This window comes from Bufo gargarizans, chromosome 1, assembly GCF_014858855.1.
Source record: "Bufo gargarizans isolate SCDJY-AF-19 chromosome 1, ASM1485885v1, whole genome shotgun sequence".
Taxonomy (NCBI): domain Eukaryota; kingdom Metazoa; phylum Chordata; class Amphibia; order Anura; family Bufonidae; genus Bufo; species Bufo gargarizans.
The window spans coordinates 657,126,315-657,151,976 of record NC_058080.1 but is presented as its reverse complement, the minus strand read 5'-3'; the positions used below and the strand labels follow the sequence as shown (position 1 = coordinate 657,151,976).

General features: G+C 45.6%; 1 protein-coding gene across 7 annotated transcripts in view; it reads left to right on the top strand.

The window, feature by feature from the left end:
- Positions 1-25,662, top strand: part of ZFYVE16 (zinc finger FYVE-type containing 16) — a 112,410-nt gene that overhangs the window by 44,668 nt on the left and 42,080 nt on the right. For all 7 annotated transcript variants that reach the window (XM_044276031.1, XM_044276032.1, XM_044276028.1 and 4 more), the window contains 10 exons: positions 11,350-11,501; positions 13,167-13,413; positions 14,509-14,634; positions 14,741-14,896; positions 20,235-20,459; positions 22,155-22,237; positions 22,715-22,819; positions 23,692-23,842; positions 24,364-24,444; positions 25,299-25,461. In XM_044276031.1, the coding sequence (XP_044131966.1) occupies positions 11,350-11,501; positions 13,167-13,413; positions 14,509-14,634; positions 14,741-14,896; positions 20,235-20,459; positions 22,155-22,237; positions 22,715-22,819; positions 23,692-23,842; positions 24,364-24,444; positions 25,299-25,461 (1,489 nt within the window). The remainder of the gene's footprint in view (positions 1-11,349; positions 11,502-13,166; positions 13,414-14,508; positions 14,635-14,740; positions 14,897-20,234; positions 20,460-22,154; positions 22,238-22,714; positions 22,820-23,691; positions 23,843-24,363; positions 24,445-25,298; positions 25,462-25,662) is intronic.

The following is a 25,662-nucleotide window of genomic DNA, read 5'->3' as shown; positions in this document are numbered from 1 at the left end:
GCACTTAAATCTGCCAAGGCCTCCTCTCAGGCTCTTTTGGGGTCATGCAAGGTGTGCCTTCTGCCTTTTTCTACCTCTGGCACCTGTGACTCGTGCCCTGCTCCTGGACAGGATCAGCCTCCTTCTCCTGCTCAGCCCAGTCCTCCCTCTGCCCCTGCGGAACCGGCGGTACCCGCCTGGGCTTCCGCCATGTCTAGTGCGGCAGCGGATCTGGCCCTAGTTGCCAAGGCAGCCATGTCCTTCATGGAGCGTATGGCAGCTACTACTCCAGTGGCGTCCACCGCTCCATCTCCTCTCAGTGATTCTCACAGGGGGCGTCTGACGTCTAAGAGGCAGCGTGAGCGGCAGCATTCCTCATCGGATGACTCCGCTTCTCCCCCACGCCTTGAGGCATGTCCGGTTGACTCTCCCTCTCGTGGGGAGCGCAAATCCGAAGGGGAATTGTCCGGATCGGACAAGGCCACGGAGCGGGAACCGCTGCCTAGGCTTTCCACCATGGTATCCGAATTGGTGGAGGCTGTCCGTGACACTTTTAATATCCACGGAGATTCCACTCCCTCCACTAGTCGGGAGTTCTCCCTCTTTCCGCCCAAAAGGCCCGAATCCGCGGTGTTCCCCGTTCATGAGGAATTCACAGCGGTCATATCAAAGGCTTGGGACCGACCCAATCAAAAATTTTCGTCCACCAAGCGCATGGATACGCTTTACCCTTTCCCCTCTGACTCGGTGGAAAAGTGGACTTCTTCCCCTAAGGTAGATCCTCCGGTGGCCAGGTTGGCCAAGAACACGGCCCTTCCTGTCCTAGACGGTTCCTCCCTGCAGGATGCGGTGGACAGACGCCTGGATTCACTTTCCAAGTCCATCTTCTCTCTGGCGGGCACTTCCCTGCGACCGTCTTTTGCGTCGGCTTGGGTTGCCAGAGCCCTTACGGCGTGGTTGCGGCGCCACCACCAGGATCTGACGGAACAGGGCGCCCCTGCAGACACTTTGGAATTTATTCTCCAAATGTCTCAGGCTTCTAAATATCTCTGTGAGGCTTCAATGGATATCGGTTCCCTATTTGCCCGTATTTCGGCCCTCTGTCATTCAGCGTAGAGAGGTTTGGTTGAAGGTGTGGGATGCTGATGCTTCTTCCAAGCGTTCCCTCGCTAACCTTCCCTTTGAAGGATCTAGACTCTTTGGAGCCCAGTTGGACGAATTCATTTCTGCCGCAACGGGGGGCAAGAGTACTCATCTGCCTCAACCCAGATCCAAACGGCCCTTTCGATCTCGGGCTTCAGGGTTCCGGGGCCAGTCCTTTCGTCGCTTCTCCACAGCCAGGACGTCTTCGTCCTCGTCGGCTGGGGGATCCCAGGAATCCCGCAAGAAGCCTTTCTTCAAACCCCAGCCCTCTTGGCGACCACGGGCACAGTCAACCCGTCCCCCTGCTCCCAAGCAGCCCTCCGCATGAAGGGGTGCCCCCACCCCTCGTGGTGGGGGGCCGTTTGCTCTCCTTTCAGCAGGTCTGGAGGGCTCACATTCAGGACGCCTGGGCTCTGGAGATTGTGACGTCCGGTTACAAATTGGAGTTCGCGTCCAGCCCGCCGGAACGCTTTTTCCCGTCTCGCGTTCCGGGGGATCCAGCCAGGGCCTCGGACCTCCTTTTGGCGGTCTCCTCTCTTCTGGACCGGGGTGTCATTTTTCCCGTTCCCCCGGAGGAACAGGGAACAGGTTTTTACTCAAACCTGTTCGTCGTTCCGAAGAAGGAGGGGTCGGTGCGCCCGATACTGGATCTGAAGCTTCTGAACAAGTTTCTAAGGGTGCGGAAGTTTCGCATGGAGTCCCTTCGCTCCGTTATTGCTTCTCTGCTTCCGGGGGAATTTCTCGCGTCTGTGGACATTCAAGACGCCTACTTACACGTCCCGATTGTGAAGTCTCACCATCGCTTTCTGCGTTTTGCCATCTGGGGTCGTCATTACCAGTTCGTCGCCCTGCCTTTTGGGTTGGCGACCGCCCCTCGCGTTTTCACCAAGGTTTTGGCGCCTCTCATGGCGCTTCTTCGCACCAGGGGCATCTCGTTGTTGCCCTACCTGGACGACATCTTGATAAAAGCCCCGTCTCTTCCACAGGCCGAGGACAGCGTCCGAATTACCGTTCAATCTCTAGAACGGTTCGGGTGGTTGATCAATCTACCAAAATCCTCTCTGCACCCTTCCCAGAGACTCTCCTTCCTGGGGATGATTTTGGACACCTCGAGTTCTCGGGTGTTTCTTCCGGATTCCAAGTCCTCTCAGATTCGGAGGGCGGTGTCGCTCCTTCTACAAGCTCCTCGTCTCACCATTCGGGAGTGCATGCGGGTTCTGGGCCTTATGGTCGCCTCCTTCGAGGCGATTCCGTATGCCCAGTTCCACACTCGACCGTTACAACAGTGGATTCTTGCCCTATGGGACAAGACCTCTCGTGGTCTGGACGCTCCCGTCCGCCTGTCCCGGCACGTTCGGTTGTCTCTCCCCTGGTGGCAGGCCTCCCCGAATCTCTCATCAGGGAGGTCCTTCCTTCCGTTCTCCTGGACGATAGTCACCACCGATGCCAGCCTCATCGGTTGGGGAGGCGTTCTCCGGAACCTCACAGTTCAGGGGGTCTGGTCGACGGAGGAATCCCGTCTTCCGATAAACGTTTTGGAACTAAGGGCGATCTTCAACTCCCTCTCCCACTGGACTTCCCTCCTTGCGGCTCGGCCGGTGCGTGTTCAGTCGGACAATGCCACGGCTGTGGCCTACGTCAATCATCAGGGCGGAACGCGCAGTCGGGCAGTGATGCAGGAGGTGGCGAGGATCCTCCTATGGGCGGAGTCTCATGTTCCAGTGTTGTCGGCGGTGTACATTCCGGGCGTCGACAACTGGACGGCAGATTTTCTGAGCCGCACCAAGGTGGATCCGGGAGAGTGGTCCCTACATCCGGAGGTGTTCGAGGACATCTGCCGCCGATGGGGCCGTCCGGACGTGGATTTAATGGCGTCCCGGCTAAACAACAAGGTGCCCGTGTTCCTGGCCCGCGCTCGGGACCCAAGGGCGTGCGGAGTGGATGCGCTGGTGTCTCCTTGGCAGCAATTCGACCTCCTCTATGTCTTCCCTCCACTTCCTCTGTTGCCGAAGGTGCTGCGCAAGATCGAGGCGGAGGGGATACTAACCATTCTTATCGCTCCGGATTGGCCTCGCCGCGCCTGGTTCTCCAACGTCGTCCGAATGTTAGCGGACGTTCCGTGGCCTCTTCCCGACAGAGAGGATCTTCTATCTCAGGGACCGCTCTTCCACCAGAATTCACGTCAGTTGCGTTTAACGGCGTGGCTATTGAGACCTACATTCTGAGGAAGAGAGGCTTCTCTGATGCAGTGGTGAGAACCATGATCAGAGCTCGGAAGCCGGCTTCTTCACGGATCTATTATCGCACCTGGAGGGCCTATCTAACCTTTTGTGAGAAGTCGGGTTTTCCGCCGCTTCGTTTCTCTGTTCCGGTGGTGCTGGCCTTTCTACAGTCCGGCGTTGAGGTGGGGCTGTCGCTCAGTTCTTTGAAGGGTCAGGTTTCGGCCTTGGCGGTCTTTTTTCAACGGTCTATTGCCTTTTTGGGGCCGGTGAGAACCTTCCTGCAGGGGGTGGCGCATTCGGTTCCTCCGTATGTTCCTCCCTTACCCCCCTGGGATCTTAACCTGGTCCTGCGCGCCCTTCAGGATGCGCCTTTTGAGCCTCTGAGGGAGGTCTCCCTAGTCTTCCTCACCTGGAAGGTGGTTTTTCTGGTGGCCATTACCTCCATCAGGAGGGTTTCGGAGCTGGCCGCGCTTTCCTGTAGGGAGCCTTTTCTGGTCTTCCACCAGGATAAGGTGGTGCTACGGCCGGTTCCTTCTTTTTTGCCCAAGGTGGTTTCCCCGTTCCACCTTAACGAGGATCTTGTCCTGCCCTCTTTTTGTCCTTCTCCGGCGAACCCCAAGGAACGTGCTCTCCACTCCCTGGACGTCGTCAGGGCCCTGAAGATGTATCTGGGGGCCACCGCCTCCTTTCGTCGTTCGGACTCCCTCTTTGTGGTTCCCGAGGGGTCTCGTAAGGGTCTGGCGGCTTCCAAGGTTACTGTGGCGCGGTGGATCCGTTCCGCTATTGCTGCGGCCTATCGCGCTCGTGGTCAGGTTCCCCCGTCGCGGATTACCGCTCACTCCACAAGGGCTGTGGGAGCTTCCTGGGCCAGACGCAATCGCGCCTCCGCCTCCCAGTTGTGTAAGGCTGCCACTTGGTCGTCCTTGCATACGTTCACAAAGTTTTATCAGTTGCACTCGCTGGCTTCGGCTGATGCTGTCCTCGGGCGCAGGGTATTGCAGGCCGTGGTGCCCGTTTAACGGTTGGACGTTTTTTCTCCTGGCGGTGTTGGTTTTTCCCACCCCATGGACTGCTTTTGGACGTCCCATGGTCTGTGTCCCCCAATGGAATGTACGAGAAAAGGAGATTTTTGTGAAACTCACCTGTAAAATCTTTTTCTCGTCTTTTCCATTGGGGGACACAGCTCCCGCCCGCTTTTTTTGTTTAGTTGGTGTGTTGGTTTCCATTGTGGTTTTTTCAGTTCTCCTTCTCCTACTGCTTTTGCAACGACTGAAGTCCTCCTGGAGGTGTCTGGGGGTATAGCCCGAGGAGGAGGAGCTTCGTTTTTGCATAGTGTCCCTCCTAGTAATACCTCTAAGCTATACCCATGGTCTGTGTCCCCCAATGGAAAAGACGAGAAAAAGATTTTACAGGTGAGTTTCACAAAAATCTCCTTTTTTTGTCACAAGTTAGTGGAATATGAGACTTTGTAAGAAAAAAATACATAATAATTCCATTTCCGCTAACTTGTGACAAAAAAAAAACCTTCCATGAACTCACTATGCCCATCAGCGAATACCTTAGGGTGTCTACTTTCCGAAGTGGGGTGTTTCTACTGTCTGGGCATTGTAGAACTTCAGGAAACATGACAGGTGCTCAGAAAGTCAAAGTGCGTAAGGCTCCTTTCACACTAGCGTTCGCTGGTCCGCTCGTGAGCTCCGTTTGAAGGAGCTCACGAGCGGACCCGAACGCAGCCGTCCAGCCCTGATGCAGTCTGAATGGAGCGGATCCGCTCAGACTGCATCAGTCTGGCGGCGTTCAGCCTCCGCTCCGCTCGCCTCCGCACGGACAGGCGGACAGCTGAACGCTGCTTGCAGCGTTCGGGTGTCCGCCTGGCCGTGCGGAGGCGTGCGGATCCGTCCAGACTTACAATGTAAGTCAATGGGGACGGATCCGTTTGAAGATGCCACAATGTGGCTCAATCTTCAAGCGGATCCGTCCCCCATTGACTTTACATGGAAAGTCTGGACGGATCCGTCCGAGGCTATTTTCACACTTAGCTTTTTTTTGCAATTTTAATGCAGACGGATCCGTTCTGAACAGAGCCTCCGTCTGCATTATTATGAGCGGATCTGTTCAGAACGGATCCGCCCGAACGCTAGTGTGAAAGTAGCCTAAATTAATTTTTTTGCACCATAGTTTGTAAACGCTATAACTTTTACCCAAACCAATAAATATACACTTATTGCTTTTTTTTTTTTAATCAAAGACATGTAGAACAATACATTTAGAGAAAAATGAAAAATTTTACAACAGAAAGTAAAAAATTTATTTTTTTTGCAAAAATTTCGGTCAATTTTGATTAATATCAAAAAAAGTAAAAATGTCAGCAGCAATAAAAAAACACCAAATGAAAGCTCTATTAGTGAGAAGAAAAGGAGGTCAAATTCATTTGAGTGGTAAGTTGCATGACCGAGCAATAAACCGTGAAAGTAGTGTAGTGCAGAATTGTAAAAAGTGGTCTGGTCATTAACCCTTTCATGGCCAAGGGTCATTGATGCCCCAGTGTCCAGGTCAAAATTTACAAATCTGACATGCGTCACTTTATGTGGTAATAGCTTTGGAACACTTTTATTTAGCCAAGCCATTCTGAGATTGTTTTCTCGTGACATATTGTACTTCATGATAGTCATAAATTTGAGTCAATATATTTCGCCTTTTATTTATGAAAAAATCCCTAATTTATTTAAAAAAAAATGAAAAATTCAAAATTTTCGAAATTTCAATTTATCTGCTTCTAAAACAGAAAGTCATAGCTAATGAAATATTTATTACTTAACATTCCCCATATGTCTACTATATGTTGGCATCATTTTGGAAATGTCATTTATTTTTTATTTTTTAGGACGTTAGAAGGCTTAGAAGTTTAGAAGCAATTCTTACAATTTTTAAGAAAATTTCCAAAACCCACTTTTTAAGGACCAGTTCAGGTCGGAAGTCACTTTGTGGGGCTTACATAGTGGAAACCCCCATAAATAACCCCATTGTAGAAATTACACTCCTCAAGTTACTCAAAACTGATTTTACAAACTTTGTTAACCCTTTAGGCGTTCCACAAGAATTAAAGGAAAATGGAGATGAAATTTCAAAATTTCACTTTTTTGGCAGATTTTCAATTTTTTTTTTTTTTTTTTTTCTTTAACACTTTGAGAGTTAACAGCCAAACAAAACTCAATATTTATTACCCTGATTCCGCGGTTTACATAAACACCCCACATGTGGTCGTAAACTGCTGTACGGGCGCACGGCAGGGCGCAGAAGGAAAGGAATGCCATACGGTTTTTGGAAGGCAGATTGTGCTGGATTGGTTTTCTGAACCCCATATGTTTTTTATTTTTCTGCCGATCGTCTTGTGCAGGGGCTCGTTTTTTGCAGAAAGTTTTGAGGTTTTTATTGGTACCATTTTTGGGTACATAGGATTTTTCGATCATTCATTATTACACTTTATGTGGCAAGGTGACCCAAAAATTGGCTGTTTTGGAACAGTTTTCATTTATTTATTTTTACAGCGTTCATCTGAGGAGTTAGGTCATGTGATAATTTTATAGAGAAGATCGTTACGGACGTGGCAATACCTAATATGTATACTTTTTCTCATTTATTTAAGTTTTACACAATAATAGCATTTCTAAAACAAAAAAAAATGATGTTTTAGTGTCTCTATAGTCTGAGAGCCATAGCTTTTTTATTTTTTGGGTGATTGTCTTAAATAGGGTATCATTTTTTGCGGGACGAGGTGACCGTTTGCTACTATTTTGGGGGTCATAAGCCTTTTTGATCTCCTGCTGTTGCACTTTTGTGATGTAAGGTGACAAAAATAGCTTTTTTGGCACAGTTTTTTTATTTTATTTTTATGGTGTTTATCGGACTGGGTCTATCATGTGATTTTTTTTTTTTTTATAGAGACTGTTGTTACGGACGCGGTGACACCTAATATGTGTATTTTATTTATTTTTTATAGGAAAGGGCAATTTCTTTTTTTAATTTTACATTTTTATTTATTTATTTTTACTTTTATTATTTTCACTTTTTTTTTTTTTTTTTTTATCAGTTCCCTCTTGGATCTTGAAGATCCAGTGGGGCTGATAGTTGTACTATACTTTGCAATGCTCTTGCATTCCAAAGTATAATACTTCCAGATGTCATGTAGGTGGCAGCACTGGACGCCTTTGCCATGGCAACCATCGGGTGCTGCAATCACAGCGCTGCAGCCCCGATGGTTGAGAGAGGGAGCTCCCTCCCTCTATTAACCCCATGGATGCCGCAACCGCGGCATCTATGGGGTTACAGGAGAGTATCAGCATAGAGCTGACACTCTCTGCTGATGGCGGCGGCTCAGGAATGGAGCCGCCGCCATCACACACAGCAGGGGGATCGGGGACAGCGCTGGAAAGGGGGGGGGGGATCAGGGGGTACAGCCGACAATATTGAGGGAGGCTGGGGCAAGAGGGGCGGCTAGAAAATGAATGCATGGGGCAGGGGGGGGGGGGGCGGACCGCATCAGGGCAGCTGCCTCTAGATGAGCTGCAGGCGGACACAAGGGGGGGCTTGGAGGGGCACAGATGAGGGGCACAGGCACAGACCGGGGGGGGGGGGGGGTATTACGAGGACCCTACATGATTTCATGCTCTGATCTGCAGAGCGCAGATCAGAGCATGAAATCGGCATTTTTTTCACTGCCACGATCCGATTGGTTAGTCTGCACAGATTAACCAATCGGATGGATTGTCGGCAAGGGGTCACTCTGATTGGTCCCTTGCCGGCATTACTGCACTGTATGCTGTCCGTGACAGCAGAAGGGCAGGGGCAGAAGCTTTAATCCAAGCGCCTTGCAGCGCTTGGATTAAAGAGCTGCCAGAACGTTTATATATGTGGTAGCTGCATGGGGCATGTGCAGCTATCACGTATATATACAGATTGCGCTCGGGAAGGGGTTAAACACTTTTCTTTTTTACATAATGAAGCAATTTTAATAGAAAAATATATTTATTTTAAAGAGGTGTCTGCTTTTTTAATATTGATGACCTATCCTCAGGATAGTTTATCAATATCAGATCAGTGGGGGGTCTGACTGTCATCACCCCCCACCGATCAGCTGTTTGAAGAGAAAGCTGCGCTCATAAGAGCGCTGCCTTCACTTCACTGTTTACCTGCTCGCTGTCACAACTGCAGCTGTGAGCAGCTGTAATTACAGTATGGCATCGCATTCACTTCTATGAATAGGAAGGAACCATTTTATAGAAGTGAGGGGAACATCTTAGTTGTAATTACTCCTGGTCACAGCTGCTGTTGCGATGCAGAACAAGTAAACAATGAAGAGAAGGCAGCATTGGCATGAGCGCAGCTTTCTCTTTAAACAGCTGATCTATGGGAGTCGCCCCCCCCCCCCACCGATCTGATATCGATGGACTATCCTGAGGATAGGTCATCAATATTAAAAAGTATAATGGGTGTACAAAGATGGTGGAGTTGGTGTCCTTCATGATAGTATTTTGGCACCCTGCCATGACATGGGGATGGAGGTGACAGGATTTATGTTAAACCTTTTAGATGCCTTGTTTGCTATTGACTGCAGCATCCAAGGGGATGACCTGCCGGGATCCGACAGTTGCGGTGGGATGTCAGCTGCATGTAAAAGCCAACACCCGGTGCAGATGGTGCAACCAAAGCTACTACGCCTGCACCATCCTATGGTCATAGTTGTATTTCCATGTACAGTTAAGGTAGTTCTAAAACAAACAGGGAAAGGGTTAACTATTTCATATGTGCCTATTTTACGTCCATCTGTCTGGTGACTTTAGATTATGGAATGCTGCCTTTAAAACATCAGTGTAACCACATGATATATAATGGTGCCCTTTACCCTCTGGTATGTTAAAATAATGCTCAAGGAATGTCAGCAGCAAGTTAATAAATGATTCCATGGTCTGTGCTTGAAGAGACATTTAGTTATAGGTAAGTGCAGGATATACGGTTTTAGTCAAAAATTTGGGGGTTTTGCTGCTTTTTTCTTTTTTTTTTTTTTTTGCAAAAGTTTCACAAAAACCATGTTATGAACGGGGAGACATTTGTCACCAGTGGGTCTTCGCCTGTTACCCATCAGTAGTTTAGAGTATTGTAAAGCTGTGTGCAGTCTCTGCGCCTCCGGCATTGGATAAGAGATATTTGATGTCCTGTGCTTATGCTCATTCATATTTCAGAACGCAGTGCCTATATTTGCCTTACTTTACCCTCGACTTTTAATTTGCTTCTCTAGACCTTCTTTCTGCAGAGCTGCGATGAGATCCAGTCATACGCTGCCTCTAGCTCTACTACGTGGTCACAGAAAATAGCTACGTTGCCCCAGGCTCTGACTTTAGGCTACATTCACACTACGTTTTAAGAACACTGGTCGTCTATCGGGTTATTCACATGGCCCTTTTTGACAGTAAGTGAATAACGGATGTTAAAAGAATAGAATATGTTCTATTCTGTCCATTTTCACTGCCCAGCAGCCCCCATACAATTGAAGGGGACCGTTTTTAATGTCTCAGAAAGACACCAGTGAAATAAACGTCCATTAAAAACGGACCATGTGAATGTAGCCTTAGTATAGGTGAGAGGGGCCTGTTTCATAGGCTGTGTCTCCATTAACCAAATATATTCTAAAGTGACAAACGAAAATCTGGTATCCGAAACCTCATTTATACTTAAAGGAGGAGGTGTCGCCTGACTTGTCAACCACTTACATTCTCCTTGACAGAACAATTCGGGAGCAATGATTCTTCTTGTGCTATTATTCCTCCTGGAAATATTTAAAGCAAGGGCTCATGCACACGAACGCATTTTCTTTCCATGTCCGTTTGTTTTGTTTTGTTTTTTATTAGTTTTTTTGTGGACCATATGCGGAACTGCTCATTTCAATGGGTCTGCAAATTTTTTTGGAACTTGTCCTATTATTGTCCGCATTATGGACAGGGATAGGACAGTTTTTTTTGTTTTTTTGTGAATCCATTTTTGCAGACCGCAAAATACATACGGTCGTGTGCATGAGCCCTGATCGCACAACTGGGAGCTAATCTCCTCAATAGCGTTTGTTCCTATAGATACTGTCAGCACCTATAGGAAAGTAGACGGTAGGGACACAACTCTTTGACAAGGGGAATGGTAGCACCCGGTTGCCAGTCTACGCTGGCCATGTACATGAGATTAAATTTGACCAAAACGGCCAACTGTCATTAGAAGAAAAATAGCGCTGACCATCGTTCACGATGGCTGATGGTAGACTTTCCACTTTGGCCAATTTCAGCTGTTGGTGGTCAAACTGCATGTGCGCGGCATGATTGGCTAGTTTTGGCCAATCATTTGCCATTGCACTCAAGATAAAAATCGGACCGCCTCATCAGCCAGTTTCGTTGATGGTGCTATTGATCCCACATTTGACTTGCATTGCAGCCAATCATTGTCTCGTATGTGGCAGGATTATTTCATGCATTTTGAGGAGGAATAACAGATGAACTGCAAAATGTAGAGTTCTAACAAAGGAAAATACAAGTATTCATTTTAAACAATTATGAAGAAAGTTGTCAGGGCCTCGTTAAAGGAAAAGCAGCCGGAGTATTTTCGTAGGTCATCGTACAGTGCTGCATCCGATTTATACTTGTGTTATGCCTCTCGGTGGTTAGAACAAGTCTGGTTATGCTGAACCTGGTACGTGAGTACTTTTCTGCTTTATTGGTGTTAACTGGCTACAAGCAGATCTTGCTGACTTCCACAAACCTGATTAGGATCCAGGTTTATTGTGAATAGCTGCACCTCAATGCAGACGCTGCTTCTCCTACCTTCATATAGCATGTGAGATCTTCCTCAAACCTCTGGATATTGGTGATTTAGGAGGAGGTCAATGCCAATGTACTAAGCCCTGTTTTTGGATAAGATGGATGAGTGTGTCTGATTTGTGCTTCATTGTAACTTTTTCCGTCCTCAGGAATGAATCCAAAGGAACAGAAAAGAGTGTGGTTTGCAGATGGCTTATTACCTAATGGAGAAGTTGCAGACACAAGTAAACTTGCTGCTGTTGGCAAGAAGGCTGCCCAAGACTCCAGTCCAGCTACTCCAGTTTCACCAGATTCTGCCATGGTGAGATCGTTGGTCATCATCAATGTCATTTACTTGTGTGATCAACAGAACAATAAACAGGTTCACAAGTACAATAAAAACCCATGGTCAGGCAGGAACCCATAGCGTCATTATGATGCTAGGAGTTCGCGTCAGAGGAGCAGTGTTCGGTCCAGGAAATGTGGTCAACACATGGAGCGCGTTTCCCGGTCCGGACATGCTTGTGTGAAAGAGGTAAGCGTATAGATACGCTGTAGAATTTCTGCCTTGAAGTTACAGGCAGAAAAAATGCACAGTAGAAGCAATGTGGTTGAGACGTAACCAAATCTCACCCGCAGTGGGAAAGATCTGTGCGGAAATCGACCTTTTCAAAGCATGAGGTGAAATCTGCAGCAAAATCCAAAACAAATTTGCATGTAACTCGTGAAGAGATTTATGTTGCCGTTTCTGTTCTTTGGGAGTATACCCATCCGGTACATTCACAATGCATTTGTAATGTCCTTATGGGACGTTATCTTTCAAACACACCCATAGGCCCTTTTTTTACCATGTCATTTTGGCCTCCATTAGGCCAGTATATGTATACCTTATTTTTTTTCTGCTGTATGAAATAGCGCTGGCTTCCACGTTATTCATACTCTGAGGTATACATGTTTTTTTATGTACACATATTTGCACATGGATGACATATGCCACTTTATGCCTATACAATGACATGCATCGAAGGTATACTGTATTTTGTGGACTATAAGACGTATAACACCCCCCCCCCCCCCTCAAAAAAATTTTACACACTTACCCCCTAGTCTTTTTCCAGGTCCCACGGTGGTGTCCTGAACGCGCACAGCGGCAGGACGTAGTGCATGTAGGCGCGCACTAATACCTGACACTGTGCGGGGCCCGGAAGAAGCGTTGAGTCCAGGTTTTTTCTTATTTTCCTCCTCTAAATCCTAGGTGTGTCTTGCAGTAATAAAAAAAAACTTTACTTTGGGAGGACTTATACTTCTATGTATATGGCTCAAATGCTGTATTAATGCACCCTGCAGCATGTCTTGCACCTTTATGATCTTCACATGACCAGGACAGATTTTCATCCACTGGAAGTAAACAGTCAAAGTTCCTATTAAATGACTGCAGGCAGAGATCTTAGAAATTGTATGTACTTGCTAAATGAAAACCTGTGTGTGTATTTCTGTGCTTGCACTTTTTGTTATTAGAATTGAGTTGTAAAATATTTATTTTTGTTGTCTCTGATGCAGAATAAGGGCTCATGCACATGACCGTATAATTTTTTTTTCTGCATCCGATCTGCATTTTTCGTGGGTTGGATGCGGACCCATTCACTTCAGTGGGGCAGCAAAATGTGCAGGCAGCACACGCTGTGTGCATCTGTATGTCCATTCTGTGGCACCCGCAAAAAAAATAATGTAACATTTCCTATAGGACTGTTCCATAGAGGGCAGGATATTCCGTTCTGCAAAATGAGGAACGACATGGCCGGTACCTGTTTTGTGGATCCGCAATTTGCAGACCGCAAAACATGCTGTGGTCGTGTGCATGAGCCCCAGCAGGATTCTCATGTCATGTAGTAGATTAGAACTGCTCTGAACAATAGGTGAGGTCATTGTGTTGTGTTACTGATATTAGAAACCGTCACATTAGTAAATGCTAAATTTCTATCCACAGGCTGTTGAATCCTTTCAGGATGGTTCAAAGCAATCTGATAACACCGAGAAGTCAGAGCCCACACATGAAGTGCCCATAGCTCAGGTATCTGCAGCTGATGAAACAGCTAGTGCCTTCAAAGTGTCTTCTGCATCAGACCTCAGGATGCTTTGCTGCATTGAGAAGTGTGTGAGCCGAGAAGTCAGCCTTATTCCAGACGATGAAACAGGTCTGCCTCCCCTGTTAATGACGGTTGGAGAAAGTGAAGGTAATTGCTGTGCAGCTTGTCCCTTTTACGCTGCTATCGATATGATGTTGATTCAGAAAATTTTATGGAACATAAAAAAAAAAGATGCACCGGAAATCTTCTCAACATCTGTATGCTAAATTTTCATCCCTTTTTAAAGTCATCTGTGTTGGTCCAATGTTCATATGTGCCCACATTGCTGAGAAAAGTGATGTTTTAATATATGCAAATAAGCCTCTAGGAGCAACGGGGGCGTTGCTGTTACACTGTAGAGGCTTTGCTTTCCCAGCAACTGCTGAGCCCTCTCCACTTTGACAAGGCCAGGCAGTGAAAACGTCATCATGGCTGGCTCTGTCAATCAAAGTGCAGAGGGAATTGTTGTTGCAGAGAGAGCAGAGTCTCTAGGTGTAATGGCAACACCGCTGTTGCGCCTAGAGGGTCATTTGCATATATTAAAGACATGCCACTTCTGACATGTCTGTTTTAATAGCTTGCATTCCCCATATGATAACAATTCTGGAGCATCTATTCTTATGGCTCCATGTTGTGCCATCCCTTTATTATTTCTCCTAGAAGTTATGAATGAATTGCTAGCAGTCTGCAATAATGGTACAGAGGGGAGGTAACCAGTTGGGGGTGTCCCTGCACAGTCTGACTCTATCCAGTCAGTGCTGCCATTGTCAGTCTGTGCAGGTACACCCCCTAACTGGTTACCTCCCCTTTGTACCCTTACTGCAAACTGCTAGCAATTCATTCATAACTTATAGTAGAAATAATAGAGGAATGACACAACATGGAGCCATAAGAAGAGATGCTACAGAACTGTTATTACATGGGGATTGCAAGCTGTTAAAACAGACATGTCAGAAGTGGTGAAAGGACCTCTTAAAAATCAGCAATGAGGACACATATGAAGATGGGACCAACAAAGATGCCTTTAGCTGCCAAGTGCGCATGTAACAGGTCAGCCAGTGTCATAGGTACAAAACTGCTGACAGATGTCCTCTTAATTAGGATTTATTTTGATTAATTTGGGCTTTTGTCCATTATTTTTTTTATGCTGATTACTCACACTGATCCAGCACTATTGACCTCTTGGACACTTATTTGTTTCAGATGCTGTGTGCTGTGAAAATAGACCAACTCATGCAGGAGTCATGTCGCTTTTGGAAGAATATGAGTCTAATCCATTAACATTTATCCTAAATGCAAATCTGCTTGTTAATGTCAAGCTAGTAACTTGTAAGTACAAACAAAGAGAAGCTTTCTTTGGTATACACGTGTCCTCCGTGCCTTTTATGTGTCACATAAAGAAAATAGTACATTGCATCTTTTGTATTCTCTTCAGATGCTTCAGAAAAATGCTGGTTTTTCTCAACTAATGGATTGCATGGATTAGGCCAAGCTGAAATTGTCATAATTTTGAATTGCTTGCCGAATGAAGACTCCGTTCCTAAGGATGTATTTAAACTTCTTGTGAACATCTACAAGGAGGCACAGAAAGGTACAGCCTGGTTACAGTTTGTTTCCATGTCCTTCTGAAAAGAGCAAAGGGTGGGTATTATAAGAAGAGCCCCGGCCATTCAGCTGCTCTGGGCACATCAGCATTACTAAGTGATTAGTAAGACTCTAAGCACAAGATGTTAAGAGCCTTCCTTTGGGTGGATACGACAGGACGATCTCCCAGTGTATACCCCCAATGGAAGGCTGTGACCTATCGGCATACAATGGGATACACCACTAACAGTCTTCCCCGTCTTCTGCCTGGTCTCACTTCAGTGCAAGTGCTGTTTGGGAACCGTTACCTCATTTTGACCAGGCCTGAAGACTATTTTCGTGATTTAGAGCGCCGCAAACTTTTTTTTCGTTGGGCTGTTAAAATAATTTTTGTATTTTGTTTTGAGACACACAGGGCTGTTTATTAATATATTAATTAGATTATTTTTTTTTAGTTTTATTTGGGGAAAATTGGAAATTTTTTTTTGCTTACTACAGTTTCTTCTTTAAATTCGCAAATTGACCCCGAAGTGAATTTTCTCGCTCGTATCATTGGGGGACACAGAACACCATGGGTATTGCTGCTGCCGCTAGGAGGCGACACTAAGCTGAAAAGTGTTAGCACCTCCTCTCACTGAGCTAATCAATTTTAGCTTGGTCTTAAACCACCTGTTTTCCCGCACACGAGAGGGGAGACCAGCGCAGCCCCAAGCCTGATGCTTGTTCTCCACCTCTAGAAGGCAAGAAGGAATAGCGGATCTCAAATCCGATGTTACTCTCCAGTGATCGTGTCACCTTAACCACCACTTCAGATAGCCTCCCCTGTTCCCGGTATAGCTGCCCTCCCAAGGGGCAGCATACCAATGACGGTGAAACGTCTGGAGTGAGGGTGGGGAGATACCGTCAGATAGGTAAGTATCTTACCACCTTCTTGTTTCCTGTCCCTGGGTTCTACATGGTTAATTTTTCCCTGTTGGCCCCCATTCTCCTGTTCTCGCCAGTGAACACAGAAAAAGTTTTTTCCTAAAAAACCTACTTATTTCCTTCAGCTTGTGGTGCCAAACCCACACAGGCCCCTCACCTTCCTCCTGGGCCCGTTGGTGTGTTCTTAGTGGTCGCATCGCATCCCTCCTGGGATGGCTGCTGCCTGTCTGTTCAGGGCATGCCCGTCTCAGGCCTTCCTCATCCCCCGCTGGAACTCCCGCTCCTTCCTCGCAATCCGTTTCGGCCGGAAGTCCTTCTGGTCGGCCCCGCTTCTGTGCGAGCTCCCGACTTTGTGGCATAGTAGGCCGTAGCTTCTGGGCTGTTTTGGTGGTTGGGAACTGTCTCTCTCGGGCATGAAATTCTCACACCCATACTCTCTCCTCAATTATAACTTTTTCCTTGTCTCTCCACTTAATGTGGCTGGGCTTAAGGTTGAAATAATTAATTATGGAATGGAATTAAATATGTAAATCAACAAACCTTTGGAGTTATCTAGTTCTGTTCCGAACAGAGTCCCCGCCACCCATCTTCCCTGTCATTATTCCCATGCCCGGCCAACAAAGAACATATTTGAAGAACCCCCTTCTTTGTTTTATAGTAGCATTGGGTGATGTAGATCCAACAGGTGTGTGTTATGCTGCACTTGGTGCTATAGCTGACAAGTCCACTTATTCCTTATGGCACAGAACACGTGCCAATAGCATGGCATGCTGTAACTAATGGGGCTGCTCATGTCTGGTGTGCACCAGTACGGATATCTTTACATGGCATAACCTACCCATTTCTATGGCACTGGTTTACCGCTTTGTTCCCTTCACAAGTCGGCATTGGTGCTGTGACAGCATCAGCGTTACCTCATTTAGGAGATTGGGTAATCATGTTCTCAGTTTGCGTATGTGAGTTGTCTGCATTGCTCCCCTCATCAGGTACAGCGGTTGTACTGTCCTTGCTGTCCCCGCTAATAGATGGTTCGTTGCTGAGACACAACACCCTTTTCTACTTCTCCCCTTCCACAAGGCCAGTAGTTGCATTCTCCACAGATATTGTTTCTTTCTACTTGGCCGATCTCCATATTCATTAGGTTCTCGTATTGCCCATTTATGCTTTGCAGTGCCTGTGCTGGTGCTATTTTGTCTGTATCACCAGTTTTTTCTGTTACTTTCTTAGCAGTGGGCATCCACATCACACTACCCTCCTGTCGGAGTATGCCATCTCTGGTTGCTATCTGGCCATTTTGTGCATTTCTCTGATAACCACATTCTCTGCTTCTTCAGGCGGAGATATATGGTGGTATATAGTCTGATGAGTCTACACACACTGTTTGTTTCAGGCATCAGAATTGTTTCTATTTATCCCCGAGGTATTTTTCCTTCAGGTTAGGTCTGCCGGTCCAGGCAGTCTTCTGTGGAGTCTCAGACAGTTTCCAATCCTCTACTTGCCACTGTCTACCACATTGCCATTCTCCTTAGGGAACACTCCTTAGGTTTGACAAGGTTTCGTATAACCCTGATCATTTGGATACGCCTCCCTCTGTTTTTTTTTTTTCTGTGGACCATTGTCATGCCAGATGTCCTGGTTATCCAACCCTGACTTCTTCGTCATTGTCCTGCCAGAGTGTTCTCTCTCTGGCAGCCGCTGCCAGGCATGGCATTTGGTCTTGTGCCTTCTAGCACCCCTATTTCTTTACCCCCATGGGAGACAGGCTCTGCCACAGCTGCAGTTTTGTGGTCCTTGATATCCTGGCGTGCCTTCCCAGACATCATTTTCAGTCTGTCTTCTTCCAACCGGTATTTCATGGAGTGGTTTTCCTTGCACTGCTCCTTTGCATATTGCCAGTCTTCACAGACTTCTTTTATCTTTCTTCTCATCCCTTGTTGTCACAGTCAGCACTGACAGTCTCAGACAGTATAGGTACATACCCTGTTGACAAGGGTAAGGGCTCTTTCACACCTGCGTTATTGTCTTCCGGCATAGAGTTCCGTCGTCGGGGCTCTATGCCGGAAGAATCCTGATCAGGATTATCCCAATGCATTCTGAATGGAGTGAAATCCGTTCAGGATGCATCAGGATGTCTTCAGTTCCAGGACGGAATGTTTTTTGGCCGGAGAAAATACCGCAGCATGCTGCGCTTTTTGCTCCGGCCAAAAAAACTGAAGACTTGCCGCAAGGCCCGATCCGGAATGAATGCCCATTGAAAGGCATTGATCCGGATCCGGCCTTAAGCTAAACGTCGTTTCGGCACATTGCCGGATACGACGTTTAGCTTTTTTAGAGTGGTTACCATGGCTGCCGGGACGCTAAAGTCCTGGCAGCCATGGTAAAGTGTAGTGGGGAGCGGGAGAGCAGCATACTTACCATCCGTGCGGCTCCCGGGGCGCTCCAGAGTGACGTCAGGGCGCCCCAGGCGCATGGATGACATGATCGCATGGCACGTCATCCATGCGCATGGGGCGCTCTGACGTCATTCTGGAGCGCCCCGGGAGCCGCACGGATGGTAAGTATACCGCTCCCCGCTCCTACTATGGCAAGCAGGACTTTAATAGCGTCCTGGCTGCCATAGTAACAAAGCATTTTGAAGACTGATCCATCTTCAAATGCTTTCAGTACACTTGCGTTTTTCCGGATTCGGCGTGTAATTCCGGCAAGTGGAGTACACGCCGGGTCCAGACAACGCAAGTGTGAATTAAGAGGCCTTAGGCCGCTTTCTGACGAGCGCATTGAAAGCAGTCAGTATTCTGGCTCAGGATCCTGATGATATACCATCAGGAATGACATGCGTATTTCTTCCTTCATTATTTATGCACTGCACAGACTGTAAAGTGCGTATTTGGAAACAAATCCGCACAAAACTCGGACATGCTGCGGATTTCAAATACAGACGGAAATGAATCATTTGAATAGCTCCATTCATTAACAATAACAGCGGATTCCGTTACATTAAATCCGAACTATATACGCATTGCAAATACGCTCGTCTGAAAGCGGCCTAATGGTTACACCCAGTCGGGTACATTATGTTATATCCGTATACAATACTGTAGTTCATAACAGGAACAAAAACGACACCGTGTTATGACAATAAAGATGTTACAAAATATCATAATATGCTCGCATTTGTCAACATACTCTGTACATTACATATTTCTAGTAAGATCTGTGCGTAGAGCATCCAATAACCGCTGAGCAGAATATAATGTCTGTGTGGAAGAACACCATATACCTCATACCTTTTGGAATTTAAGTGCACATCTTCTATTTTTAAATACTATGTTCTCATACGGAACAATGGTGTTAACTAGTACACCCAGTTGTTTATTCATAAATATCTAGGAGGGAAGGTTACAGTATAGCATTATGGGAATAGATGCTCCAGAATTATTTCATGGGCTACATAAGTATCTACTAGAAACATGTGAAAAACTGTCCTCTTTAAAACCAAGACATAATACATAGGGTTATACTGTATTAAAGTAATTGACCATCAGTCCCAGATGGATTAATGGTAGAAGCAGTAAGTTTAGTTTTTGTGTGCAGATTCTTATTTTTCACACTATAAGACGCACCAGCCGATAAGACGCACCTAGGTTTTAGAGGAGGACAATAAGAAAAAAAATATTTTTCATTACACAGCAGGTCAGACCCCCAATCAGACCACCCAATGTTAATCAGACCTCGGCTGACAGCCCCAATCAGACCCCCAATGTTAATAAGACCCCAATAAAACCTCCAATCAGACCTCAGCTCAGACCCCAATGTAAATGACCCCCAATCAGACCTCTGATAAGAACCCCATGCCTCATCAGCCATTATGCCTCTTAGGCATAATGGCTGATAATGGGGGCTCTTAGCCCCCATTATGCCTCTCAGCCCCCAATATGCCCCCAGCAGCATCATGTTTTATAAAATAAAAAAACACTTACCTCTCCTGCTCCTGGACACCTCCGCTCCTCACCTACATCACAATCCTCTTCCTCCTGCTGTCGGCTTTGCTGTGAACTGGCGTGCACAGAGTGAGGTCACGGAGCGCCCTCACGTTGTCCACAGCCTTCACAGCCGACAGACAGCTGAGGACCAGGAAATGGTGAGTACAGAGCCTTCACTGCTTCTTGGTCCTCCGGTACTATTGAGCACTTCCATAATGGAAGCGCTCATTCGTATTCGCCCCATAAGACGCAGGGGCATTTCCCCCCCACTTTTCATGCATCTTATGGGGCTAAAAATACGGTAAGTCTCGTGACACCTTCATGTCCCAAATTACATACAGTGTGCGATTCAGGTCAATAAAAGTGATATTAGAGATAATGACTGTCCTTTGTTTCATATGTTCCTATATTCAGTCTAAATTAATTTTTCTTTAACAGGAAAATATATTGGCAATCTGGAAAACGTTACATTTACTGAAAGCTTTCTGGATAGCAAGGATCATGGCGGCTTCCTGTTTTTTACACCTACTTTTCAGGATCTCAGCGGACTGCCCATACCAAATAATCCTTTCTTGTGTGGGGTTATTATCCTGAAAATGGAGGTTCCATGGGCAAAAGTTTTCCCGATTCGTTTAATGTTGACACTGGGGGCTGAAAGTGGTGGTAAGTTGTGTCAAATGCCATATGCAATTGTAGAAATTAATTAATAGAGTTTTTATACCATAGAGGGATAGCATATTGCTAGGGTCCCCCCAAAAGCCTCCAAAAGTTGCAAAGTTTTGTGCAAGCATGCTGTGCAACAAACTTTGTGACTTTTTAACACTAGTTTCCTGGCGTACAGGGGATGACAATTATTCCCATAAATGTTAAATGGAAGTAGAAGATGGCATTAGATGTTGGGCAATTTCACTTCTCCCTGATGCCATTGATGAAACATTCTCTCTATAATGGTATATGCCTTGGGCAAAATGGACCCTTCATTATTGCATATTGCCCCTTAGCGACATATGCCTCCTCTCTGTGTTTGATGATTGCTGTGGAGGATCAAGGCCCTTAGGGGCAAGAAATGATTTTAAAAAAAATGTAAAACTTGTTTTAAAAAAAAAATCTAAGAACCAAAAGTATTAGAAACTCAGGTCACACCTTTCCAAATTTTACATAAATACAAAAAATAAAAATAAAGGGCATCTGTCAGCAGTTTTTTCCCTATGACACTGGCTGACCTGTTACATGTGCACTTGGCAGCTGAAGACATCTGTGTTAGTCCCATATTCATATGTGCCCACATTGTGGAAAATTGTGTTAAAATGATGTTTTAATATATGCAAATGAGCCTCTAGGAGCAACGGGGCGTTACCATTGCACCTAGAGGCTCTGCTCTCTCTGCAACTGCTGCTTCCTCTGCACTTTGACAGGACCAGGCAGTGAAAACCTAATAACGCTGTCAATCAAAATGCAGAGGGTGCTGCAGTTGCAGAGCGGATGCCTCTAGCTGTAATGGTAACGCCCCCGTTACTCCTAGAGGCTCATTTGCATATATTAAAACATCATTTTTCCTCACATGCAAAAGGTCAGTCAGTTTCATAGGTACAAACCTGCCGACAGATGCCCTTTAATGGCTCGCCTAGTCTGAACTGTTAAAATATAAAAGTATCTATCCTGCACAGCGAACAGAGTCCCAGAAAAAATATAAAAATGGCTAAATCACTGGATTTTCATTGCTTCACCCCCCCCCCCCCCCCAAAAAAAAAAAAAGTTTTATAAAAACTGATCAGTGGTATGTACCCCAAAATGTTACCAATAAAACTAAAGGTCACCCACAACAACAAAAAGGTCATTGCATTAATGTGTGTCAGAATTTGGTGACGCAAGCAACATTTCTCCCCCAAAATGTGACTTTTTTTTTTTTTTTTTTTAAGTTGTAAAACGCAGCAAAAAAGAAATACATTTGGTATCCCCTCATATGGCTATGTTAAAGGAAAAGTACAATGTTAAGGCTCCTAGGAGAAGGGAAGGGAAAAGTTAAAATTCTTTACTGTGCCAGGGGGTTAACTTAGACTGCTGGCCAACACTATGCTAGAACACGTCTGCTTCACGGACTTCGGAGATAAAACAACCAATTTTAAATGTTTGTATTTTTTTTTTATTACATTTTTTATGAAACGCTGGAACTGAATTCTAAAAATGTCTTTATATAAACTCCTGGCACTTATTAAAGTCAAGGCGATTTGTGTTTGAGGCTCTTTGAGTTGTCAGGCAGCGTTTGGTCTTTGTCAGCGATGGTCCATCCAGTGACAGCACTTTAGTTATCCCGGATATGTCTATGTTTAATAACTTTATTCTGTTTAATCCCTTAAGTATATCCATCTCCTGTAACAAGCCGCAGACATCGCAAACCTGTATTTGGAGAGATTGGACACACTATAATCAACTTATTGACTGTAAGTATTTTTTCTGGATGTTTTTATCGCAAAGAGGTTTAAATTGAAACTCCAACAGAAAACAACACCCTTTGGTCGTATTTTTGGAGCTCTCGCTGTGCTTCCTCCAGTTATACTTACTGGTCTCTTTGCCGAGGTCCTCCAGCATCTTATTGTATGGCTCCCCCCTCACTTGTCCCAACCGGTGGTTGTCGTAAGCCGCTTCGGCTTTTTTGGACAGAATATTGGCTTGTGTAATGAGTTATTTCCTGTGTAGGTTCCAGTCTGACTTAGTACTGCCTTTTGGGTAGAGGGCAGCAAAAAGATGCCAGGGAGATCTCGGCATCTAAGTTGGGGAGGTGGTAAAACTCTAGGCAAAAATGATATAATTAGCATTTGGCCAAAGTTTTACTTTATATGCATGTGTGCTGCAAAAGTGATTTAATAAGAGCATCTCACACAATTGTGGTGTTTTTTTTTGTTTTGTTTTTTTCCCAGGACCTTAGAAATTATCAGTACACCATTCCACATGTAGAGGGCTTGGTAATTCACATGGAGATGGGCAAAAGCTGCATAAACATCCCCTCAAAGCGACATAATGAGGTGAGCAAGATACACAAGTTGCATTATTCTTGTTCCTACATCTATTTGCATTAGCTCACTGGTTCTGTATCTTTTTATTATCATCACTTGTAACCCATCAACTGGGGGAGATTTAGCAAGGCAAAAGTGGGCTGTATACAGTATATACATCTAGAGACTAAAATCTCATCAGTGTTTTATTCTTGCATACCGTATATGGAGCGGATTTTAACTTTTTTTGTGTGCCTGTTAAAGTGTTCTATCCTCAGGATAGGTAATCAGTATCTGATCGGTGGGGATTCGCCTCCCGACATCCCCTCTGAAAGGGTGCATTGTAAGTCTGGACGGATCCGTTTGCCTCCGCACGGCCAGGCGGACACCCGAACGCTGCAAGCTGCGTTCGGGTGTCCGTCTGCTGAGCGGAGCGGAGGACAAACGATGACAGACTGATGCATTCTGAGCGGATCCGCATCCACTCAGAATGCATTAGGGCTGGACGGATCCGTTCGGGGCCGCTTGTGGGAGCCTTCAAACGGAACTCACAAGCGGAGCCACGAACGCTAGTGTGAATGTAGCCTAAGCTGCTGTCACCTGCAGTCAGCAGAATTAAAGGGGTTCTACAATTTGTTTTAACTGATGATCTATCCTCTGGATAGATCATCAGCATCTGACCGGCGGGGGTCCGGCACCCAGTTAAAACAAATTGTAGAACCCCTTTAACACTTTCCACTGAGCCAGAAGCACAGTGAATGTTAGCTGAGCTACAGTAACCCAGCATGGCCACCACACTTTGACCGAAGCCGTGCTTCTGGCTTTGTTCCCAGTGATGATTCTGATATTGAAGACCTATTTTGTCTAAAAAAAACAACAACTTTTTTTTCTGCTTTTAAAAGATTCTTAAAGTAATTCATTCATGCAATGAACACGTCATAAGCATCGGCGCTAGCTTCAGTTTGGAGGCGGACTCCCATCTGGTTTGTGTGCAGAATAGTGATGGAATCTATCAGACGCAAGCCAACAGTGCTGCCGGACAGCCTAGAAAAGGTGAGCCTCTGCTTTTACTGGAAATATCATAAATGCTGTTTACCTCTCTTGTAGTCCACGTTATAGCGGACAGTGAACGGATTTGTCTGTGCGAGCTATTATTTTGTGTACAGTATTGTGGCCAGTATTTGATCACGTATATGAATAAGATTTGGATGTTTATTATAAATTTGCTTCTCCGCCCGTTTAGTGAAGTGTTGTACGTTGTGGCCACAGGGTAATCACGTCAAGCAGAATCTGGGTCACCATCCTTACTCATGACACACTTCCAGAAAAAGTTCACGTGTGCAATAAATGATACACGAGGAACAGATCATTGTCATTATCTTGAGATCATAATAATTTTGTAGGCATCTTTTCTTGTGATGGTTTCTCTGAGCTGTTGGTCAATGATACTTTAATTGGTGAACTGTTCATATAGTTTAAAATACTTGAGTTTAGGCCTTACAGGTCGGTCTAAGATTATTATATATTATGATGAAATAGATATATTATTTTTATTTTTTAACATTGTTTTTTAGTTACTGGAGCAAGTTTTGTTGTCTTCAATGGAGCCCTGAAAACATCATCTGGATTCCTTGCTAAGTCTAGCATAGTAGAAGGTATGTGTAAATTTATACCTGTAAATGGCATCTTTTAGTGATAAAATTACCTCCTAATCCCTTGACACTTCAGTGCCTGCGTTCCACGGCCCCCTGACTTTCTCTCTCCCTTTTTTTTTTTTTTTTTTCCTCATTGGTAGAGCTTTTACTATAATTCTTTAATCCAATCTCTCAGGTTTAGGCCGCTTTCACACAAACGTGCACTCCGTGGCCATATTGCGGCCGTATTTACGCAATACATGGGCACAGTTCAGTGTGTGACCCATTCACTTTAACGGGTCCGCAAATACGGAGATGTGGAATGGTGTGGAACGGAAGCACGGAACAGAACCCCACAGAAGCGCTTGTTTCGTCCTGTACTTCCGTTCCGCAAAGAGATAGAACATGTCCTTTTTGCGGCACGGCCGTATCGCAGACCCATTAAAGTGAATGGGTCTGCGATCCGCTGCGACTGCCCCTCGGTTGGTGTTCGTACATTGCGGCCCGCAATTTGCGGACCGCAGCATAGCCACGGGGCGCACACATTTGTGTGCAAGAGGCCTTAATCACCTAGAACAGAGATGCCCAACCCGCGGCCCTCCAGCTGTTACAAAACTACAACTCCTGGCATGCCCTAATAGCTGTATTTGTCCAAGCATACTGGGAGTTGTAGGTTTGTAAAATCTGGAGGGCCGCAGGTTTGGCATCCATGACTTCGATGGGTTCTTCGTATATGTAAAGCGCTGGGTTTCTGTAATCTGCCATACATGTATGGGGCTACACCATCGGCTGCAGGTGTATAACGCTTCATTGGATAAACCCCTTTAAGGGTGTTGTCATCCCTGATTCACAGTAATGATTTTGTTTTTTATCAGATGGAGTGATGGTACAGATAACACAAGAGATGATGGAAGCTCTGCGGCAAGCCCTGCGAGACAAAAAAGACTTCAGGATAACATGTGGAAGAATAGATTCAGGAGACTTGTCTGAAGAAGTGACAATTCGTTGGGTGGAGACTGTAGACACTAAAAATAAAGGGTAAAAGCAAAAAGTGTGAAAATACAAATTAATCATAATTTTTGAATTGCCAGCGCTGATACACAATTGGTAGTTTGGGCTTTTGTCTTTATTATTCATATCACACAGGACATATGTATTTGTATGCAGAATTATGGCAAATTGCCCGTTCTGTTGTATATGAGGACAGAGAGGGAGATGCAGGCTGGATAACAAGTTTTG